This window comes from Giraffa tippelskirchi, chromosome 8 (genome assembly GCF_054371585.1).
Source record: "Giraffa tippelskirchi isolate mGirTip1 chromosome 8, T2T-mGirTip1v1.2.pri, whole genome shotgun sequence".
Classification (NCBI taxonomy): Eukaryota; Metazoa; Chordata; class Mammalia; order Artiodactyla; family Giraffidae; genus Giraffa; species Giraffa tippelskirchi.
This window is the reverse complement of record NC_137282.1, coordinates 36,601,114-36,625,351: the sequence shown is the minus strand read 5'-3', so window position 1 is coordinate 36,625,351 and position 24,238 is coordinate 36,601,114. Positions and strand designations below refer to the sequence as shown.

Genomic DNA, 24,238 nt, shown 5'->3' with positions numbered 1-24,238 from the left:
CCACTTTGCTTTCTGGTTCCAGACAACACGGCAGGAATCTTTACTCGGAAAAATGGCTATAACAGACACGAGATGAGCACCTATCTCCTGCCTGTGGTCATATCAGACAACGACTACCCAGTCCAAAGCAGCACTGGGACAGTGACTGTCCGGGTCTGTGCATGTGACCACCAAGGGAACATGCAGTCCTGCCATGCGGAGGCCCTCGTCCACCCCACGGGACTGAGCACGGGGGCTCTGATTGCCATCCTTCTGTGCATCGTGACCCTACTAGGTAAACTGCTTCTCCCTGCATCCTATCTCCCCATGCCGAGGGGCACACACTGTTACTGTGGCTCTCTAGATTTATCCGCCTCCCCCATTAAGGCATACAGCCTGATCTAGGTGAGTAGAGTTATGTGCTGGGAATCTTATGTGTGTTCACCCATGAACTAGTTTTTGCTTGAAAAATGGCTTTGGAGAATGAACAGTTGTAAAACTTGCCCATGTCTTTCCCCACTGAGAGAGTCGTTCCACCAAAAGAATCTCTTTTCTACCAGGCTGGGAATGAGTTGCAGGGGAATTTGAGGGCAATATAAATACACCCTTTCCATTTCATTTGTTGTTTAATATTTAACCTGGCGAACATTCAGTTTTCAAAGAACAAAAGTTGTTGGGCGTGGAGTATATATGATGAAGGACATTTCCATCAAGGTAAAGTTTAAAGACCAATGAGAAACTGGAAAGAGAAATACAATGACTTTTTTTCTCTCATACAGGAAAATAAATAGTGGTGAATTTTCTTGAACTTAGCAAACTTACTTGGATCCACCCACTTGAATAACTGCCTTCTTAGCATTGCTCTCTGATTACCACATACACAATGTCTATTACTTCTCAGACTCTCAATAAATAAATTCTGTGACTAAGGAAATAAATCTGGGATCTAAAAGAAATGAATGTAATCAAACATCTAACAGTGATTTGAAGGAAAAATTTTTATCCCCAACCAACTAATTAAGCACACAAGTTGAGCTCGGAATGCTCAAAAGTCCCTTGATTGTTATGAAATCAGAGATCAAATATTAGCTAATGCATCCCTTCAAAAAATTAAAGTTAAAATTTGTAAAACTTGCCTATACCATGGGGGCGGAAAGTAAGTCAGAGTTAACCTGGATTTCACAGAGGCAGACCAGGTAGTCATTTTTTTAAAAATGACAATGTAGTGACTTTGAGAAGAGGGAAGGAAGACTTCCATTTCTCCAAGAAGAGAAAGCTTAGGGATCCCGGCTCAAGAGTTTCATATCCCAGGTTGACTCTGCTAATTATCACAGAGCCTTGAAACCTGGCTACAGAACTGTGATTCTCTTCATCAACTAAGAGTTGGAGGAAGCATTTTAAGATATGAGGATAAATAAAAACTGACAGTATGCAAAGACAAAACAGTGTTCTAATGGTGTGAGTCTTTAAATATTGTATTCCAAGAGAAAGATACAAATATTCTTTTTTGGTTTAAAAAAAAAGAGGTTTTTTATTTATTTATTTTTACTTTTTATTTTTACTTTTTATTTTGTATTGGGGTATAACTGATTAACAATGTTGTGAGAGTTTCAGGGGAACAGCAAAGGGACTCAGCTATACACATATCCATTCTCCCTCAAAATCCCTTCCCATCCAGACTGCCACATAATATTGAGCAGAGTTTCCTGTGTTACACAGGTCCTTGTTGGTTATCCATTTTAAATGTACCAATATGTACATGTTGATCTCAAACTCCCTAACTATCCCTTCCCCCCACCATCACCCCTGGTAAAAGAGGGTATTTTTAGAAGGGCTAGTCTGGAGGCTGTATCAAATAGAATTCCACGGATCCCTGGTCTATGGAGAAAGAGCCGGTCTTCATCTCACATAGGTCATACTTCCCTTCTCTCATCATCTACCCACTTTCTCCACCCTCTTATTTTCCTTCTAATCAGCTCCCTATGACCTCTCTTTTCTTCTCCTTCCTCCAATGAATTTGCCGTCTCCTCATTACTCCTAATTTGCCTCTGTGTTTCCCACATCTTGTCTAGTCTCTTTGTAATTCTGTACCTAATTAAAAAGGAGAAAATGGGATCTAACCTTTATTAGACTCACATCATGGGCTACACATTGGACAGGAAGCTTTACAGATGTTTTTCTCACTTAATCCTCAAAACCATCTGGTCTATATTTATCTGCATCTTACATATGAAAGCTGAGGTTCCAGGATGAGAAGCCAAGTCACACAGCTAACAGTTGATAGAACCAAGTTCCAAACCCAGATTTTTGCCCCCCAAGCCCTGGTGCTTCCACACTGTACCCTACTCTCTTTACAAGCTTATAGAATGCAGTGCAACTTCCATGCTGAAAGAGAGCTTGAACTAAAAATGAAATGATTGAACAAATCGGGGAGTCTGTAAGAGGAAGAAAGCGGCGCTGACATAGGAGGAAATCTGCCGTCAAGAAAGTGGATCATGTGGCATCTGTTGTTTTTGTCAATAAAGCAACAGTAAAAACAACTACTACATCTTGTGCCTCTTTGGTGCTTTCAAGTTGGCATAACTTTCATATTGGGCACTGTGTTATTGCTTCTCTTTTACAGAGAAAAAAAACTGACTTAGAAAGGTCAGATTGTTTAACTGAATCTAGATCTGCTCATCTCAGATGCCTTGCTACCTTCTAGTTTTATGATGGGATTTGAACACAAATTGGTCCCAAGTACTCCAGCCCCAGAATTTCACTGCGGTCCTCTGGCCTCAAGGCGGTAGAGAAAAGGAAAGGGTCAGTTACTGGGAAGACAGCATATTACTGTCTCAGAGTGTTTTTATTCCAAGTGCTTAGAACTCACACTTTCGGTTTATAAAAGTTAGCTTTGAAAAAAAGACCTTCCTTTTAGATGATTATGCTCTCAAAAAATTCTGTTAGATGTGCATTGGACCAGTAAGAAAAGACAGGCAATTGTAGCAGTAGGAGAATTAGGCAGTGCACCAATGCCTTTGAATTACTGAACGTGCCCTCTGTCTTCTAGACAATTGCACTTTCAGGTGTGCATAGGACTAGAAGACAAGATACAGGCAACTTAAGCTAAGGAAGAATTAGGAGGTGATAAACTGCCTGCAATCTTGCCTTAAATGATGGAATGAACCTGTGCCTGTCAGAATTTATTTCTCTGAGAGACAGTTAGCTTGATTCTATTCTCTGTTCTAAAGACTGGCCTTACTTACAGCCCTCTGTTTTGCAAATCTGTGTCACACTGTAAACTAGCATAAAAGGTAGATTAAGGGACTTTCCCATAGCTCATTTGGTAAAGAATCCACCTGCAATGCAGGAGATCCCGATTCAGTTCCTGGGTTGGGGAGATCTGCTGGAGAAGGGATAGGCTACCCACTCCAGTATTCTTAGGCTTCCCTTGTAGCTCAGCTGGTAAAGAATCCACCTACAATGCGGGAGACCTGGGTTCAATACCTGGGTTGGGAAGATTCCCCTGGAGAAGGAAAAGGCTACCCACTTCAGTATTCTGGCCTGGAGAATTCCATGAACTGTATAGTCCATTGGGTCACAAAGAGTTGGACACGACTGAGCGACTTTCACTTCCACAGATTTCCTTTGACACAAAGGACTTCCTTGGTGGTCCAGTAGCTAAGACTCCACGCTCCCAATGCAAGGGACCCAGGTTTAATCCCTGGTCAGGGAACTAGACTCCACATGCCACAACTAAGAGTTTGCAAGCCACAAGTAAAGATTCTGCAACTAAAGGTATCACACGCCACAATGAAGACTGAAGATCCCGCATGCTGCAACTAAGGTCTGGCATAACCAAATAAAAATTTCTTTACAAAAAGGTAGATTAAGAGCATCTTTCCACCCAAAACCCTGCAATTTTCCAACCACCTGGACCCCAGGGTGAAGCGAAGACATTTGGAGCATCCACAGCCCCACCTGACATGGCCCTTCCTATTCCTCTCTCCCCACTGACCCCACACCTCACACACTCCAAACACACCCCATTCCATGGCCTTGCTCCTAGTTCTATCCTCTCCTCCGGATAGCTCCCTGGATAACTCCTCATCTATTTGCTCAAACGTTACTTCCTTAATGATGCAATCTCCCCCCTCATACACACACAAAAATATATGCAGCCCCTCAAACATATACAGAAGTCCTTCCCATCCTCCTCACTCTGCCTTACTTTTTCTTATTGATATTGCACTTATCATCTTCTAATAATTTCCTCATTTATTATACACATTGTTTTTTTTCTGTATCCATCCATCCACCACCACCACCACTACCTCTGCCTACCTTATTCAGACAAGACTCTTGATCAATTTTTTTCATTAATGCTGCCTAGAACTCTACCTGGCACAGAGGTGGCAATAAATAAATACTAATTGAATAAAAAAAAATATGTACCATGAATGAAAGGGATACATGAGGCACCAGGATACTCTCTGGCAGCAAAAGAGAATGTTTACATTTAACAACCACATGCTTGAAAACAGCAGAACTACATATCCTTGTGAAATAGTCTATAATCCAAACATGCTTCAAAGCATGGTAATTAAGTGTAGAAGCTTTTTAGTCTGCCTGACCTGGATTTCAATTATTTGCACATATCACATTTCTAAACCACAATTTCCTCTTATGTAAAATGGAGTTATAATGGTGGTACCTACTTTATCAAGCCTATTATGATAATTCAACTAGATTCCGTATGTAAAGCACTTAGCACAGTGCTTGGCACATAGAACTCTCAACAGGTAACCAATTATTAATACCATTAATATCTGAAATGTTAACTATATAGACACCTGGATGTGCATATATCCATTATTATATATGTAGATTATTATATATGTAGATATGCACATCTAACAAAGGCCATTATTCTGTAATTGTTATTGTGATAATTCAATTTTCATGGCTCATAAAAACTGGACCATGTTACGGATGAAAGAGTAAAGAGATATTACTGGTACTAATCTCCCCTGGACAAACCCAGGTTAACAATGCATTTTCTGCCCCAGATGACTGTTTTCTCTCTAAGCTGTCACTATGTTTTTACTTTCTCATCCATGTGTTCATTCATAGATGTGTCTCTTTACAGGTAGCCAGCTGTGTTCTACCCAACCAGCTGTGAAGAAACATCAGGAGCTATTTAAATACAGTCCTTGCTTTGCCTCTAATTTGAATTAGGAAAAATCAAAGAGCAAACATTCCGGTCAACAAACTTACAGAACATGAAACTCTGAAAGATTTTCTGTTTTAAGTTCCCACAGAAATATGTTTGTTTTGTTTAGCCTAAGCACAAATAATCTGGCACGTGTAGTATTACCTGTTCCCTTCAAACTGGCTGATCTTGAAGTCCAAAAAGGCTTTCTGAATTGTATCTGGGTCTCTCCAGGTATTATCTTTACTTATATGTAAGAAAGGTATGCAAACATTCACATCTCTACTTTGGGCTTTAAACTAACTTTACACTTTTCTCGGGGGAAAAAAAAAGAAGGCATCAGTGCAAAAGATATTTTAGAAGTGGAGTTATGCAAACCCTTCAACACATCCCCTAAGGTGCCAGCCTTGTGCTTATAAGCAGTTTCAGAGCATTTCAGGTGTTCAGCATAATTTTCACTCTTTTTGCATTACTCTCAATGTGGCTGAGCTCTTTTTTATTATTATTATTTTTCCCCTTACCTTGAAACTAGTCTGCCATTTCAAAGCAAAAAGGAACTACTGACAAAACATGAAGGTGTTTTATCCTCTAGTTAAATTCTTAAAAACTTTCTTTCAAATATTATATAGTTACTCCATTGAGGGGATGGGGGAGGGCCCTGATTTGATCAGGTGCGGAGGCAAGTGCAACCTTAAGCAAGAGTAGTTTCGTGGAGAACTTTGAAAACTTCTCTTTGTGTTTCTTCCTGATGTTAATTGGGCGGCAAATTAACTTTCCCTTCCCTTGCTGTTTTGTTTCTGCTTCCAGTGACAGTAGTGTTGTTCGCAGCTCTCAGGCGGCAGCGGAAAAAAGAACCTTTGATCATTTCCAAAGAGGACATCAGAGACAACATTGTCAGTTACAACGACGAAGGAGGTGGAGAGGAGGACACCCAGGCCTTTGATATCGGCACCCTGAGAAATCCCGAAGCCATAGAGGACAGCAAATTGCGCAGGGACATTGTGCCCGAAGCCCTTTTCCTACCCCGGCGGACTCCAGCAGCCCGTGATAACACCGACGTCCGAGATTTCATTAACCAAAGGTTAAAGGAGAATGACACGGACCCCACCGCCCCGCCCTACGACTCCCTGGCCACCTACGCCTACGAGGGCGCCGGCTCGGTGGCCGATTCGCTCAGCTCGCTCGAGTCGGTGACGACGGATGGAGACCAAGACTACGATTACCTTAGTGACTGGGGGCCTCGGTTCAAAAAGCTCGCGGATATGTACGGAGGGATAGACAGTGACAAGGACTCCTAATATGATATGTTGCCTTTTTTTCATTTTTCAATACGACACTGAAAGATGTGAGGTGGCTATTTCTTTCTATTTATCCACTGCTCCGTGAAGGGTCCTCTGTTCTACCCGTTCCAAAAGTAAATGGCTGCAGTCCGTGTGGATCCAACGTTAGAGACTTTTTTCTAGTACACTTTTATGAGCTTCTAAGAGGCAAATGTTTATTTTTTAGTGCATCCTGTTAACCATGTCTGCCCAACAGGCGCTGGGCTGCAGGAGAGGATGGGTCGTCATCTTTTCCCTGTACTCTTAGGGCAAGTCTGAAACACAGCTCAATTCCACTGGCCTGGTCTCTTACTACATTGCATTGACTCAAGGTCAGCTGACAGCTCTGTACATTTCACATGCTAATGGGATGAGGGATTGTGCTTTAATGCTAAAAATACAGATTTGGTAAAAGAAATGAGGGAGAACCACTGTTCCTGGTGTATCAGCTCACAAGGAGATGATGAACTATATATGGGTGTGTATTTCTGTCACGAAGAATTTAAAATGATATTTGCCCATCCTGTTTATCCTTCATGATCTTTTTCCAGCACCAAGGACTATTCAAAACATCAAATCCACTAGTGTTTTGAGATTCTCCTTCCTCTTTAGGAAATGATGCCAATTAAATGGTAATGTTCAAAAAGAAAAAACTATTCAAAACATCAAATCCACTAGTGTTTTGAGAGTCTCCTCCCTCTTTAGGAAATGATGCCAATTAAATGGTAATGTTCAAAAAGAACAACCAAAAAAAAAAATCTTAATATGACCTCATTCCTTGCCACTAAGACATGCAAAAGTTTACTGTTGCATCATATAAAGGGAAAGGAAAAACAGCTAATAGATGTTAACAAAGAAAATATTTGGAATATTTTAAAGTTTGGGCCACCAAATGTATCATGGATCACTTGGAATTATTTCAGCCATCAGTAGGCTAATTACAAATAAGTCTAATCATTTAAAAAGTTCTTGAAGGAACTTTTCTGAGACAAAGTTTAACTCCTTGTCTGTAGTTGTCAGTATTATTCTAATATACTTGAAAGTAGCAGTGTGAAGTACAATAACTCATATGCTTCAGATACTTCTTACACAGTTAAGTTGCATTAGTAAAAGTAGATTAAATAAAACTCAGATCCCTCTCTCAGAGTTTAATGGGGAGGTAAGAGCCAGTCACACTTGAACTTGACACCCTGTCCTTCACATTCGAAAATATCCATATATTTATATAATGTGATATAGATGAATATTGAAATCATGGTGAAAACCTACATATTATATGTTTGGAAGACGTTCACAAAGGGAAAACTTGGATTCCCTACAACAAGGGTGTTTAAGATTGTAATTAAAATAATAGTTGACTTTCAAAAGCATTAAAATTTTTTCATTGTTTTTAGCTTTGTTTCCATGGCAACACTGCCATCCTTGTCTTTGAAATAATGATAAAGTAATGGTCTCAAACTACAAACAGAAAAGTAATGTACAATCCATCGAATCCATTATTTCTCTAATTATGCAATTAGTGTCATAGTTATTATCCAGAGGACCCAACTGAACTGAACTAATCCTTTTGGCAGGTTCAAATCATTTATTTCATACGCTGTTCTAATGATTTTTGTCATTAGAATCTTACATTGTGCAGTCATCAGAAATTTCCAAAGTACTGTAATGAAAACATCCTTGTTTTGAAAACTTAAAAAAAAAACAAAAACAGGTTCTGTATATATATAATATGTACTTAAGAATATGCTGACTTCAATTAGTAGTCTTAAGGATTTATTTTCAATTAATGTTAATTTTCTGCAGGTAATTGTAGTGTCATTTCCATTTGGGGATAATGTCATATCAACACATATTTTCTATTTGGAAACACACTGTTGTTTCGTTAAGTTTTAAATAGATGTATTACCCAGAAAGTAAAGACAGCATCTTTAAAATAAGAGAAATAGAGTATTTGGGGCTACCCAATTAGAATGAAAAATTGTTACAACCATATTATTCCTTGTGTTTCCTGAATGGATGGACTTCCCTGTATACTAACAAGTATTTTATGCTTGGACTGTTTCTGCTTACAAGGTTCTCTTTTCTAGTTCTTCATATACACACAGACACACACACACACACACAGAAGAATGCAAACAAAATACTACAGGAGGGCTTCACTGTAAAGAATCAGATATATCATAGTCACAGGTAAGTGTTGAAAAAAGATAGCTTAGTAAAGTTAATTAATGAGAACTAGTTACTTATAGCAATAGAACAGCACCTTAATCACACAACTTACTGTAAAAAGAGCTCTCTATCCTCATGTTTCATGTTGTGTAATAAATTATATCAAGAGAGATAGTCCTGTAAAAAGAAAAATATCATCAGAAGTCTTCCTTTTGAACTTTTGGCATTAATTGGAATGTCTGCAGGTTGATGCCAGCAACTGCAAAGTTGAGGGGTAAAATTTACATTCTCCTCATATAAGTGAAAGTAAGAAATTCTGTAGTGGGATTTCTGAGGTGTGATTGGAAGGTATCTTGTATCACCCTGAAGATGGAACAGTTATACCAAGAACAGATTAATATGACTAAATATTTAAATAACTGTTAAATCTCTTACCACAAAACCTGATGATGAGGTGAATCTCTTAAGAAAGAGAATAAATTGAGACTGGGGCTGAATATTTTGCACTAGGGTCCTATAAATGTCAAGGCTGAATGATATTTTCCTAAAATGAAGGCTGTCTGACATCATGGAAACAATAAGAGCCATAGTTTCATCATTCTGTGCTGGTTGCACTTCCTTCCACTAAGCTATCAGGTCGAGGACCCAGGTCAGACATGAATGATTACTGGAGAAAGCATTAGTTTTCAGTTCAATTTTCACATTGTCTCTGCCCTGGTATTAGCTGTTTTCCATGAGAAAGATAGAAGGAGATTGGGGAGAGGTAAAGCGTTAATATTTGCTTTAATCACAAAGAACCTAAAGTTCATTAAATATAGGGAGATTGCTTTTGTGGGTTGTTTCAAGGACTTTGAGGCCCTTCTCACGTTATTTTTCACCCTCTGATTCAAAAGGGAAAGTTTCTTCAAATCACTGAGATATTCCCTAGAATAAGCTGAAATTTTAAAAACATTTATCTATTGTGCGTAAGTTTAAATCCCCTCCACTTCATGGCATGTTCTTCTGAAAGACCTGGAAAATATTCATTCCCAAAAAAAAAACTAAATTGAAAATGAGAGGGAGAATCAAAAATGGTTGCGTAGAGCCATGAGAGAGGGGATCTGGACCCAGAAAATGTATGTTTTTGTAAGAACTTTCTTAACTTTACAGTTTAGATGCATAAAGGCTTGGATACAAATTAGGCACAAATTTGGATACAAATTGACTCCATTTTCAGATGGAATAAAACCTGCTGATTCAGTTCTAACTCTGTATAAAAATTTTGGTTTGATATTCATTTTCAGCTCCCAAAAAGTTGTACAAGAGCTCTTATAAGTTGAATCTCTACCTTAGACGCAGCCAAATTTTACAGATCCAAATTAACTTTAGAATGCTTTCATTACTTTCATTTTAGGTAATTTTTAAATTTAGATATTTAAGTAATACATAGATTTGAGATGTTTGATTTGTTGAGCAATAGCTTATATCAGATGCTTTGCCTTGAAATGATTATTTCATTGGCGATAATCATGTATAAACTATGAATTGGGCATTCCTCAATTTTATATACTTGAGGACCATTTAAAAAAAAGTATGCAGTTGAAAGGAAAGAGAAAGCTAATTCTTGAGCCCAAACTAAATATTTAAAGCAGGTACAAGTAAACTCATTTTCCTCAGGAACTGAACTAACCAACAAATTATTTTGTCATAGTCACTAGTGTTGAAGCAGTGTAATTACTTTGGAAAAACACTAGAAAGTCATGATCTCCACTATTTTGAAAGGTATCCTCTGAAAAGAATCACTTTAGTGTAATTTTATTCTTTTTTTTGTTTTTATCTAGATGAAATCTTTTTGAATTATGACAGGAGATTAAAACTCTAAGCTGTCTACTATGTTTATATTAACACTACAACCAAGACTCCTTTATCAGATTATAAGAGTGGAAAGATTAAGAGTTAGTGTGTGGGTCTTCGGGAAAATGAACTATTTCCTAAGGTCTGACAGGCAGCTTTCTTTTGTAGAGGATACAAAATTACAGTATGGTCTCCTTAGAAGTTTAATGATTCTTACAGTTGCAGCATTTTTAATATCCCTTTGGCATCTTTATGGAACAATTTTCTAAAGGGATAATTCTCTACTAAAAAATATTAGACCCTGACCATATTTAACACACAGAGCAATGCCTTGGACTCACACACTTGTTAAAAGTTAATAAAGAAATAGTTCATTTTTAAAGCCAGGAGTTTATGGTCTCTGCATCGTCAATTTAATTTAAGCATTGCTGAGACAATCTTTAATCTCCTCCCCATTTGGTAATACCTTATTTATGATGCATTTTCAGTTTTTAATTTGGGGGGAACTTTGCCCAACAGAGCCAGAAGATGAAAGTGCCGAAAGGAGGTCAAATGGAAACAAAGCCTATTACCCACTGTATTTCAGACAGGACCAGGCACTTAGCCTAAGAGCCACTGGGTTATTAGATTAATTTCAAAAGAGCTTTTACAAGTTGCTTAATTCCATTTTTTTAAAAACCCATGGACCACAAACTCAAATTTCTCCTCAAATGGGGTTAATTTGACAAATGAAGCATGGACCCAGCGTTGTGGAAAAAGCATTCCACTATAATGAGATCGTGGTCTTTCTTGGGAGACTACACTATTTATGTAAATATGTCTAGAGGCACCTACTATAAGCTTTTAGTTTTCTATGATCTATTAGTTTAGTGTTTATTAAGGAATCATATGTATAGAATTACTAGGCATTCAGGAGGAATGCTGTGTAGCAAACGTAAAAATGATCTGTTGGGGAGAAACACAGGAGCACTTTCAAACCACTGTACTATTTTGTGATTATTTTCCTTGCTTTGAAAGTAAACTGCTTAAGAATAGGATTTATAATAAATGCTACAGGCGTCTTCAGTAGTACCAAGCTAAGGCAATTTGGCAGTCTCCTACTGTGATGTGTGATTTAAAATCCCCCAAATAAAAGCTTTTTGGTATTGATTGTTTTTAATTAAAAATACTCCCAAGTATAAATTGAAGCTGATGCCACCCTCGAAGATTTACTGCCTGGAGTCCTCAGTTCATATGGTTTTTCTCGATGTCCCTCGTGTCTCTGGCTACGAGAACACCTGGTGGAAACAATCACTGCTCAGCTTTCATCCACATTTCCAGCTAGGGAGATTTTTCATAACTTCACAGATTACATGAGAAACTTTTCTGTATTAGAAGAATGGGGTTGAGACGATTACCTTTTTAGCTCAGTGTGGCAGGACCATTCGTTGTAGTCAAATGGCAAATACATGCTCCTTGAAATGGCTTCTTTTATTTTCCTTTGTTTTCTTGGAAGTATAAATTTAAAAAGAATGCAATTTAAAAAGTGATTTCTCACAAAGAGTAAATATGCCTTTTGCAAATCAATTTTTGTAACAAGTTATTTATATGATATTACTTAATAAACTGTTTTTTTCTAACTTGTTTTTTTTTCAATTCTCTCAAACTATTGTTTGTAATCAGAGATCTTTAAAATGTACATACTGATGCACACTTTATCCTTCCAAATCTGCTATTTTAACCTTTGAGAGAGCTAACTAAAGCCAACTTACTCTACAATAATTAGCTTGTAAACAATAGTTTCTCCCAACCAGCAACATGTATCATTGGCACAGTCCTGCAGACTTCTTACTGCTGGGATATCAAGAATTCTACTATTACTTATAAAATTACTGTATTACAAAGAAAGTCGTTTATCCTCATGGAAATTGCTTTAGATAAAAAAGATAATTCTATATTTTTGCCCATTCCAAATCTCCATCATTTATTTCACTCACATAAAAACAACTGTCTACAGATCTCTGATTTAAAAAAGAAACAGCAAGAGTCACACCAGAGGGGACTAAGAATAAAATCCTTCCAGCATTCTAATACCATGAGTAAATAAAATGTTTTTAGCATATTCAGAAGTGTAATATTTTACATGCTTGTTCTTTTTTAAGCTGCCTCCTATTTCTACAGAGGCAGTTTCATAATTTTTTAATGGGGAGAATTGAATTCATGGCTTTGCAAGGGAGACTTCCATGTATTCATTCATTTGCTAGATATACAGTAGGCATACCACTGTGTGCTATGGAATATTCAACAATAAGCCAAATATATTTTTCCTTTCTCTCCAGAAGCTCATGGTCTAGGAGGAAGGGCTGCCATAAATTCATCACTAGGGTACCTACGAGAAGGCGACATGGAGACATCTTCAGAGAGGTATATACGAAAATCTTCATAGGATAGAGAAACTCTCTCTGCCCAGGTAGAGAAGTCAGGGCAAGGTTTAGGAGTTAGTGGGATTGAGATCATGGGAGATAAGAAATCAGAAAGAATAGCAGGAAAAAGAGAGAAAAGAGAGGGAAGTTTAAGCAATGCCATTGATCTCAGCTGAGGTTCCCTGAAGGAAACTAGGTTTGGAAAATTCACATGTCACCAGAAAACAGAGGATCACAAGTGTCATAGCAGCTGGCTTTTGTTGTTTCTTTACGTTTTTGTTTTTTGACATTTGGTTTAAAGATGACTTGGTGGGAAACAGAAAACCATGGAAAGGAATGATGCTATCAGAAATACACTTGTTGAAGGATATGCACATTGTACAATAGCATGCATGGTAGACTAAAGCCAAGCCCTTCCCACCCCTCCCCAGCTCTGGGCCACCTGAAGGCAAGCATAGTCTGCAGTATCCAGGAAAATCTCCTGACTTGACAGTAACATAAGCAGGAAGGGCAATGTGCTTTCTCAAGGACCAGGCTGAGGAAGCAGATTCCTGCAAACATTCAGTGGGACTAAGCCCTAACCCATTATCTTAGCAAACTACTTTCCATAAAGATACTTATAGTAATTTATTCTAGCTGCTACAATAGACAAACTCCAGCACCTCTAGAAAATGTATGTCTCACTCTTGTAGCTGTGCCATCTGGAGCATGCTGCCTCCAAGGTCTAATGTGGTGGGGAAGAGAGCAAGCTAGATGATCATATGAGCTGTTTCTAAGGGCGGGGCCTACTGTCTTAGACTACTTCTGCTCATATCTCAATCATATGGCTCCGGACTCACTGGACAGAGGCTGGGAGATGTAGAAAGATGAGCACATGTGAATCTGGTCATCACACTTACATGTATCTGCCACATTTAAAGTCATTCTCTGTCAAACTTGCAGTATCTTTCCCAATCTCTGCCCCAATTATGTTGTTGTTGTTCAGTTGCGAAGTCATGCCCAACTCTTTGAGACCCCATGGACTGCAGCACACCAGGCTTCCCTGTCCCTCACCATCTCCCGGAGTTTGCCCAGGTTCATATCCATCGCATCAGTGATGCCATTCAACCATTTCATCCTCAGTCATATTCATAATAATAATCTTGAGTGTGTTATCAGAAGAGCAGGTAGGAAGTCATTTATAGGGAATTCTTTGGCAGTCCAGTGGTCAGGACTCAGTGCTTTCATTAAGGAAGCCAAAAAGCTCAGCTTGCCATTATAATTAGCTCACATCTTTATTTCATAAATCTGAACAAACAAGCATGTATCTCTTTCAACAATTCAGATGTTAATTTCAGCCTTGTTGATGCATTTCCCTATAGTGATACTGTGTGTGCATGCTCAGTCATGTCCAACTCTTTTGCAACCACATGGACTGTACCCTGCCAGGCTCCTCTATCCTTGGGATTTTCCAGGCAAGAATACTGGAGTGGGTAGCCATTTCCTTCTCCAGGTGATCTTCCCAACCCAGTGATCGAACCCACATCTCCTGCACTGGAAGGTGGATTCTTTACCAACTGCACCACCTGGGAAGCCTATATAGTGATACTCATGAGCCTTTACATTTATTCTGCAAAAATTGTCAAGAATCTACAATGAGCCAGGCAGGCTTCTCTGGTGGGTCGGATGGTAAAGAATCTGCCTGCAATGCAGGAGACCTGGGTTTTATCCCTGGGTTGGGAAGATCCCCTGGAGAAGGAAATGGCTACTCACTCCAGTATTCTTGCCTGGAGAATCCCACAGACAGGGGAGTCTGGAGGGCCACAGCCCATGGGGTTGCACAGAGTAAGACACAACTGAGCAACTAACACACACACACACTCACACACAGTGGGCCAGGCATTGATCAAGGTGACAGGGATACAGGAATAAAAAAGACACACAGCCTGCTCTCTGCACAGCCTTCCTTCAAGGACTGCCATGATTTAATCTCCCATTATTAATCTTAGTTTGCTTGACTAAACATTTTGTATGGAATGACACCCCGATTTTTTAGATCACTTTTCTGGGTCTAATATTCCTGAATTCAATACTTTTCTAAATATGCTATGAATAGATATGGTTCTTTAAAAGAAGTAGATTGTCTCCTACTTCTGTCTATAAAATACTTATTTCTTTTTCAAAATGACTCCCTTGACATATTAGATCATCGTTATTGCTTCCTGAACCATTTAGTCTCAAAAACTTAACTTTTAATGGTGAATGTCTTGTTTGCACATTGGTAAGAAAATGTCTTCTTATAGTCAGTAAAGGATAGGTTTTATTAAAGCTTTTAAGTTTGCTTAGCTGCCTGATAATACTCCCTTACTTTTATGTAGCACTTTAGAAATAACTACTATATATATGACTTGATATAATTCTCACAAAAGCCCTGTACACTAGGCTGTATCATCCCCATTTCACAACAAAGTGGGGCTATTTGTCCTTAGATCCCATCACAGGAATTAGAATTAAACTTAATTCTTTAAACTCAGGCTCTGCAATCACACCACTGAATCACCCATTTCCTCCTTTTTATGGATAGTCCGATCCCATCCATTTGAGATAAATACTTATTGGCAGAAAAGAAAAAGCTTCCTTTTTCCTTTATATAAATTCAGATGAGGATGGAATCCACTGATGGCTTTAAACTTAGAGACATTCCTCTCTATAACATCAAACCAAATGCTCCATGAAGGAAAAAAGAACTTGAAAAGCAAAATTCTGCCTGCTGACCCCAGTTACTCAATTGATTCCTACCATAAAACACCACTGGGTCAGTGTTTCCAAAGAACAATTGTCCCAATAAATATAAAATTCCACCCAAGGCCGCAAAAACTCTAGTTGTTTATATAATAATCATCTTTCCAGTAGTGATAATCCACACAGTGAAATTGTGGTTAACCTTCTGTAGAGTAGCCATGTCCTTCAAGAGGTGGGAGAGAAGGAAAAGAATTAGGACTTCCTGTTGCAATTCAGATTTCATGAGTTTAGAGGAACAAAGGAGACTTGCTCTAGCCAGAAGCATCCATTAAATCCAAGTACCCACCCCAATGGGCTCCCCGGGAGGGGCCAGTGGTGAAGAACCTGCCTGCCAATACGGGAGACATGAGACGTGGGTTCGATCCCTGAGTTAGGAAGATCTCTTGAAGGCAGGCATGACAACCTACTCCAGTATTCTTGCCTGGAGAATCTCATGGACAGAGGAGCCTGGTGGACTACAGCCCATCGGGTCCCAAAGAGTCGGACATGACTGAAGTGATTTAGCACACACAGACATACACCCACCCCAGTAGCCTAGTGTCTGCTTTATCTCTGGAAAATCCACCTACCCAGTTAGGTGGTATCCATGTACCAGAGGAGTAGCTACAAATCTTTGTTTACAAACTAAAAGTAAAGTACTTTTCATACTTTTCTGTAACTGAACAAGAGCCAGACATGACTTAGAGACTAAACAATAATTGAACGTCATCTCTATTTTGAACCTTGATTCCTGTGAGCAACAGAAGCTCAACTTTTAGTCATTTATGTTTCTTTCCATACTGTAATACTGATACTGTAATATCAGTAATTTCCCATACTGTAATACTGCAGCCAAGTTCTAAGGGGTCAAGGTAACCTTCAAGAGTGGGGGTCAGGAGAAAGACAAGGCATAGTCAAAGCTTAAAGCTTATCTGCTAAGGGAGTTAGGGGGAGTAGATGGATTCCAGAAAAAAGATGATAATTCTCTTAACCCTCCCTGTCTGTTCGCCCACCTATCACAACATGGGGAAGCTGAAGTTTATTGATCAGAACTGCTTTTTATGTTATTGTCATTTCTTATTCTCAGAAGATCAGGATCAAAAGCTTAAGAAAGACACCTGATTCTTTCCTGACTTATGGCTTTGGCCAAGGTTCAGAAAGCGCTGAAAGTCACCTCTGAATGTCACTGTGTCAAATTGAATGCTAATCTATAACAGTGTTTTTGCTATGCTTTACTATCACAAGCATTATAAAAAGTATTCATGATAGTATTAAAATATAATAGTATATTAAAATTGAGCCAGTCTTCAATGATTTCTGAACATCTCTTATGTGATGAGAACTTTACTACCTGCTTTATTTGTAAAATATATTTTTCCTTTATCATAAATCAAGATCATGACTAAGTATTTTCTGATTTGTGAAAACACTATACAAAAAAATCTTGCAGTTACAAATCAGATCACAATCAAATATATATTTAACAAATAACTTGTATTGAAAAAACAATAACATATAATTCAGACTGGTTTCCTTTGGATCCAAAGATCTGTATCTACCTTAAAAGAATTTGGCCAAATGATACCAAGATTCAAATGATTCCAGTGAGAAAAGGTTGAGGGGCAGATTGATTTTGGCATTAAGACCTGAGCTAGGCCCCAGTAGGAAAGCTAGAATCTACAACTGTCACTGGAATCCAGTTGCTCTAAAGTCCAAGTTCACCAGTCCACTCCAGGAAAACCAGGGCTGTTTTATGTACTCCATAGGTTGTAGGCATTCTGAAGTTTGGAGGCTCCACTCTTATTAAACATTAAATTATACCCACACTAAAAAATTATATTGAGGTATAGATTTACAATGTTATATTAGTTTCAGGTGTGTAGCAAAGTAAATCACTTATGTGAATTTGAATACATATATCCACTGAGCTTCCCAGATGGCCCAGTGGTAAAGATTCTGCCTGCCAATGCAGGAGGCTCGAGAGATGTAGGTTTGGTCCCTGGGTCAGGAAGATCACTTGGAGTAAGAAATGGCAACCGCCAGGCTCCACTGTCCATGGGATTCTCCAGGCAAGAATACTGGAGTGGGTTGCTGTGCCCTCCTCCAGGGGATCTTCCCAACCCAGGGATTGAACCCATGGCTCATGTCTCCTGTATTTCCAGTATTCTTGCCTGGAAAATTCCATGGACAGAGGAGCCTGGTGGGCTATAGTCTGTGAGGTTGCAGACTCAGACACAACTTAGTGCCCATGTGTGTGCACACACACACACAATATTCTATTATATATATTTACCATATCCTTTTCATCCGTTCCTCCTTTGATGGACATTTAGCTTCATCCCATGCCCTAGGTTTCTCCAATGCCTTAGCCATTACAAATAGACCTGCAATGCAATTCCACTCCTGAGCATATACCCAGAGAAAAACATGGTACTAAAGGGTATATGCACCCCAATGTTCATTGCAGCACTGTTTACAGTAGCAAAGGCATGTAGTTTTGATTTGAATTTCTCTAATAATTAGTAATGTTGAGCATCTTTTCAGGTGTTTCTTGGCCATCTGTATGTCTTCGTTGGAGAAACGTCTATTTAGGTTCCTTGCCCACTTTTTTGATCGACTTTTTTGTTTTTAAATTATACCCACACTTAATGTTGAAGATGTGACCACCAGGGAAGCCCTTGAAGATGTGAATCAAGTTGCAATTCACTAGTCTACATGACATTGTTATATATACTATTAGACTTTCATTGATTCTATTTTTCCAAATTCCTTCTGTATTTTAAAGCCCTTTTAAACAAAAATTTAGGCTTTTTTGGGCTTCAGCTCATCTGAGAGCATAAATAGGCACTGTGTGTACTATGGGTAATGTAGTAAAAGATGTCAGGGAGAAACTAAAGACAAGACTAGGAATCTGCATTTATAGCAAATTACCCAGTGATTTTTATGCACAGCAGAGTTTGAGACAGAGCAACACTGTCGAAGTAACAAAGGCAAGGCATGCTCAAGGAACTTTGGGTAAATCTCTTTGACTAGCAAAGCAGGTTCTAAAAAGAATGAGGAAGGATGGAAGTTGTAATAGTTTTGCACCTGCCTTCTAACTTTCCTTTGCTTATTGACTGCAATGAATGTACTTGTCTAACAAATGATAAAAGGATTAAAATAGGTGTCCTCCCTAGAAAAGTTTGCAAGTTTCCAATTAAAATACCAGGAGTCATTCATACACATTCATTTAAAACCTCAGGTGTAGCTCTTCACTCTCCCATCTTTTTTTTTTTTTTCAGACTACTTTCCCTGCATGTGTCAGTCAATAAGTAAATAATTGAAATCCCTATAGAGTCAATTCTCCGGTCTTCCTAAGCATTAGCTTGTATTTCTCTTTTTAAAGTCAGCTGTTATTCTGTGAGCCTCAGCTGGGAAACTCCTCCTCTCCCAGGGCCCAATCCAAGTTCCATTTCAATTAGCTTAATTGGAAGAAGACACAACCAAGTTTCCAATTAAAGTTCTAAATGAGCTATTAGAACAGACTATTTTTGTCTTTTCAGAGAAAGCTCTCCTAATAGTCATTTTTTAAAAGGTAAAAATCCTTAACAGAGAAAAGGTGAGCACAGTCAGATCAATTAATGCTGTTAATCATTCTTCCTCATAAAATGGAGTCTTTCCACTTAGATAATTTGGAAGTAAGCCACTTATTCATCCCTTTATTAATTTTAATTTTTATTAAGTTAATACATGTATGTAGTCTAGAATGCCTAATATTGATGTTCTATAAATTTATAGCAAAACCTCTCCACTCAACCCTCACTCACTCACCCAGAGGTAATGCCCTTCAACTCTTTCAAATAGCTGCATTTACTTCCATATTTGTTGTTGTTGTTCAGTCGCTCAGTCGAGTCTGACTCTTTGCGACCCCATAGACTGCAGCATGCCAGGCTTCCCTGTCCTTCACTATCTCCCAGAGTTTGCTAAAACTCATGTCCATTGAGTCGAAGATGCCATCCAACCATCTCATCCTTTGTCACCCTCTTCTCCCCCCGCCCTCAATCTTATCCAACATCAGGGTACTTTCCAGTGAGTCGGCTTTTGGCATCAGGTGGCCAAAGTATTGGAGCTTCAGCTTCATCATCAGTCCTTCTAATGCATATTCAGGGTTGATTTCCTCTAGGATTGACAGGTTTGATCTCCTTGTTGTCCAAGGGACTCTGCCGAGTCTTCTCCAGCACCACAGTTTGAAAGCATCAATTCTTGGGCACTTAGTCTTCTTTGTGGTCCAACTCTCACATCCATACATGACTATTGGAAAAAATCATAGCTTTGACTATACAGACCTTTGCTGGCAAAGTGATGCCTCTGGTCTTTCATATGCTGTCTAGGTTTGTCACAGCCTTTCTTCCAAGGAGCATTTTCTAAACAATGCTTACATTAGGTTGAATCATAACAACTTGCTATTTTTTTAAGTGAAAAGTGGTTAACATCAACAATTTCAGATAGTTCAACTTCATACTGCTATTTCTTAAGTTTAAGATTCTGAACATTGTCAATTGGCTTCCCACTATGGAGAGAAAGGATTAGATTTACTACAACACCCCCACGTGCACACACACACATGCAAACACACACACACACGTGCTCACTTCTCCCACATCTTTCCCATATAGTTATAGTACAACTAGTGATGTACTTACCTTATTAGTCTATATAAATATTATTCACAATTGAGCCTTACACTGTACTGTGATTTCACTTCCTTTCTTACTCAACTTTGTTTTTCCCTGAAGTTAGTAATTGCCTCTTTTTAAAATTTGCTTAGCTTTCTATATACCTGTCATAATTCAGCCACAAACTTCCTGATGTGAATTTTAAATTCCTCTCAATCCTGTAAGGTAATCTGTCAATTCTCTTTTGTTTAGAGTATCTGTCTAGAAACTGTTCATCTGTCTGATGTCATGAATGGATTTTTTAAAACATTTTCTTCTATTCCTGGTTGTTTATCTCTATTTTTTTCTGAATTTCTTTTCTGCTTGCTTTGGTCTTTGTCTTCCACATTAAATGTCTTCCTCAAATGTCTAGCAATCCTTAGCCATCTGTTTCTAGTTAATAGTGAGGTACTGATAAGCTAGTTCAATGGTAAAGTAGCTGCCTGCCAGTGGAGGAGATGCGAGTTTAATCCCTGAGTCAGGAAGATCCCCTGGAGAAGGAAACAGCGACCCACTCCAATATTCTTGCCTGGGAAATCCCAGGGACAAAGGAGCCTGGTGGGCTACAGTCCATGGGCTTGCAAGAGTCGGACACATCTTAGCGACTAAACAACAACAACTTAAAAGCTGATTGGAAGGTCTAAGTGTCAATTGGTGGTCTTCCCTATCTCGTGCTTGAAGGAAACTGATGATGTCACTGGTGCGCTCAGATGACAGCATTCATGAATACTTGGTCTTGAGTCCGTCAGTTTCCACTGAGAAGGATCCTCCAGTTTCTCCCTGGAAGCCCAGTCCTGGCTGTCAGTATTTAGAAACCTTTATACAAGGAAGGACCTGGAGGAGTTTCAGTGTTCAGAATAGAGATTTTCATGTAATTTACCTTTAAGGGACAGCTCTTACCCCTGCCCTCAACTGTGCCTCTTGTTCCTGAGCACAGGATCTCTCTGATTCAGCATTTCTAGAGAGTAAACCTCTTACCTTCTGCTGGGATGGAGAAAGAGTAGTGAAAAAAAAAAAAAAAAACAGCCGGATGTGCAGAGTAAGAAAGAAGATCTGGAGACTAACTGCTCCTGATACAGATTTACAGTCAATCTTCTTCCAGCCACCCCCTACCCCTGGCAATCAAGTACCTGGCAGCTCCATGCCTTGACCTTGCCTGAGTGTTACATTATGAATCAGCTTGCTTCTTATTACATTTCCACCCCATGCTAGAAATTAGGCTTCAGTCTCTCCATTCTGCTAAGTAAGTTGCTACTCATTTATCCTCCTTTCACCTTCTAAATTTGTCCATCAGTGAATATGAAAAAATATTTACGGTGACAGATGTTTGAGATTACAACTTTAAACATGACAGACACTTGGGGTTTATAGTCTAGCAGAAAATAAGAAAACAAAGACCAAATAATTAAATAAGCCATTATAATAAAGTGCTATGATAAAAGTATGGAGGGAGGAGAAATGTGGATACAAATCATGTCTTCTGAGACGAATAAAAGGATATGTTAAATGGTAAAAAATTGTCAGGCATGAGATGAGAGAAAGAACACCCAAACAAAATGAAGAGTCAATGAGAAAACTTAAAAGTGGCAGAGACCATAGTCCATTTAGATAACACTGAAAGTTTGGTGTGACTGAAGCACAGTAGAGTGGGGTGGGCAGGGAATATGTGTTGTTTTTGTTCAGTCGCTAAGTCCTTTGTGACCCCATGGACGGCAGCACACCACACTTCCCCGTGCTTCACTATCTCCCAGAGTTTGCTCAAACTCATATCCATAGAGTCAATAATACCATCCAACTATTTCATCCTCTGTCACTCCTTTCTGCTTCCTTCTATCTTTCCCAGCATCAGGGTCTTTTTCAGTGAATTGGCTCTTGGCATCAAGTGGACAAAGTATTAGAGCTTCAGCTTCAGCATCAGTCCTTCCAATGAATATTCAAGGTTGATTTCCTTTTGGATTGGCTGGGTAGATCTCCTTGCTGTCCAAGGGACTCTCAAGAATCTTCTTCAGGACCACAATTCGAAAGGATATGGTGAGATATAAAAGAGGAGAGTATAGACAAGGTGGTGATGAGTTATGTAAGACATTTTAAAGGGTTGGGACTTTATTCTAAAATGGAAGCCAGGGACTTCCCTGGTAGTCCAATGGTTGAGAGTCTGCCTACTAATGCAGCATTCATGGGTTTGATCTCTGGTCCAGGAAGATTCCACATGCTGAGGGGCAACTGAGCCCACAAGCCACAATGACTGAAGCCCGTGCACCCAGAGCCCATGCTCTGCAACAAGAGAAGACACTGCAATGAGAAACCTGGGCACTGCAGCTAGAGAGTAGCCCCTGCCAACCCCAACTATAGAAAACCCAAGAAGCAAGAGAAACCCAGCACAGCCAAAAATAAATAAAATAAAATGGAAGCCATTGTAAGATTTAAAGAAGGGGAATGACATGATAAGATTTTCTTTTGAAAGATAACCCTGACTCTAACATGGAAAAAGGCTTGGAACAAGATGTAATTACAAGCAAAGGAATACAACAGGAGGCTAATTTGGTTACTTAGAAAAAAAGGTGAAAATAGCCAGTACTATCACAGTTTGAGCAGTGATTTTACTTTTATGTCCACAGATTCATGAGAGATTTAGAACCATTTTCCCCCTTGACTGGACTGTGGACCATCCGTACGTGTTTCTGGACTGAAGCATTTATGTAGCTTGGTGTGCTATCATAGACAGGGAACAGGAAAAGGAAAGGATTTGCAAGAAAATCTATTCAGTTTGAGCATGCTAAATGGGAGGCATTTGTGTGTCAGTGAAGAGAAGTCAGGCAGCAGTTGAAATATATGGGTCTGAAGTTTAAGGTGAACAATTTGGGATGTAGATGCAGCTTTGAGAACCAGCGACATATAGATAGCAATTTCAGGCATAGGAACGGATGAGATTGCACAAGAGTCTGTAGAGTGTGAAGAGGTCAAGGCACAACCTACCCGAACACCAGTATTTAAGGAATAAACAAAAATAAGAGCATCTGCGAAGCAGACTGAGAAAGATTTTTCTCAAGAACTAGGAGAAAAGCAGAGGAGTTGTTTCCAATTTAGGGCAAGAGGTATAATAAGAATGGAAGGGTCAACAGTACCAAACATTACCCAGGGGTCAACTGGGATAAGGATTGGAAAGTTTCCAGTGGACACAGAGAAAAGGAAGTAATGGATGACCTTGACGATAGCAATTTCAGTAGAGATGGGACATTAGCCAAGGTGTAATGGGTTAAGGAGGTGAAGTCAGTGAACTTTGCCAACTTTCTGTGGAAGCTAGGAAGTGGTGAGAGAGTATGATGGCAAGGATGTGAGGCACTGATAAGATAATAGATTCGGGGTCAGGAGGTTTTGTAGTTTCTGTGGAGAAGCAGGCATAGCTACTCATGTGAAGAGTAGGAGAGAGATGACTGAAAAGAGAAGGCTTTCCAGGTATTATAGCACAAAGCTCCAAGTTAGTGCTCAGGACCATGAATTTATAGTAGCTCTAGTCTCTAGCCTGATGTGATTAAAGTTTGAATCATCTCCTTTTCCCCCAAAGCCAGAAAGATGTAATGTGATATAGTCATTCACCTTTCCATCAAACTTCGTAAGATGCATAGAAAATTTAGGGAAATAATTGTACTATATTTTATAGAAGAGTTCAATGACATATTCAGCAATGTTAAAATTCCAGTCTCTTAACGATCTAGTTCACAGTTTGGAAGATCATGTTTCTTCATAGAAAAAGCCTTTAAATGATTCTCTTAAACAACTTATTTGATTATTCTTCCTCCCTTAGTTTCAAAGGCTGTTCATCAGATCCTTAGAGAATGAGCAACTTCCTATTCATGCCAAAAAAAAAAAAATCCTTCTAATCATGGGATT

General features: G+C 39.0%; 1 protein-coding gene and 1 long non-coding RNA gene across 5 annotated transcripts in view; one reads left to right on the top strand and one right to left on the bottom strand.

The window, feature by feature from the left end:
* Positions 1 to 6,515, top strand: part of CDH6 (cadherin 6) — a 137,094-nt gene extending 130,579 nt beyond the window's left edge. For all 4 annotated transcript variants that reach the window (XM_081523928.1, XM_081523930.1, XM_081523927.1 and 1 more), the window contains exons 11-12: positions 23 to 274; positions 5,978 to 6,515. In XM_081523928.1, coding sequence (XP_081380054.1) covers positions 23 to 274; positions 5,978 to 6,468 — 743 coding nt within the window. In that variant the 3' untranslated portion in view covers positions 6,469 to 6,515. The remainder of the gene's footprint in view (positions 1 to 22; positions 275 to 5,977) is intronic.
* The window catches only part of LOC145518864 (uncharacterized), an 87,888-nt gene that overhangs the window by 11,226 nt on the left and 52,424 nt on the right, over positions 1 to 24,238 (bottom strand). The window lies entirely within an intron of this gene.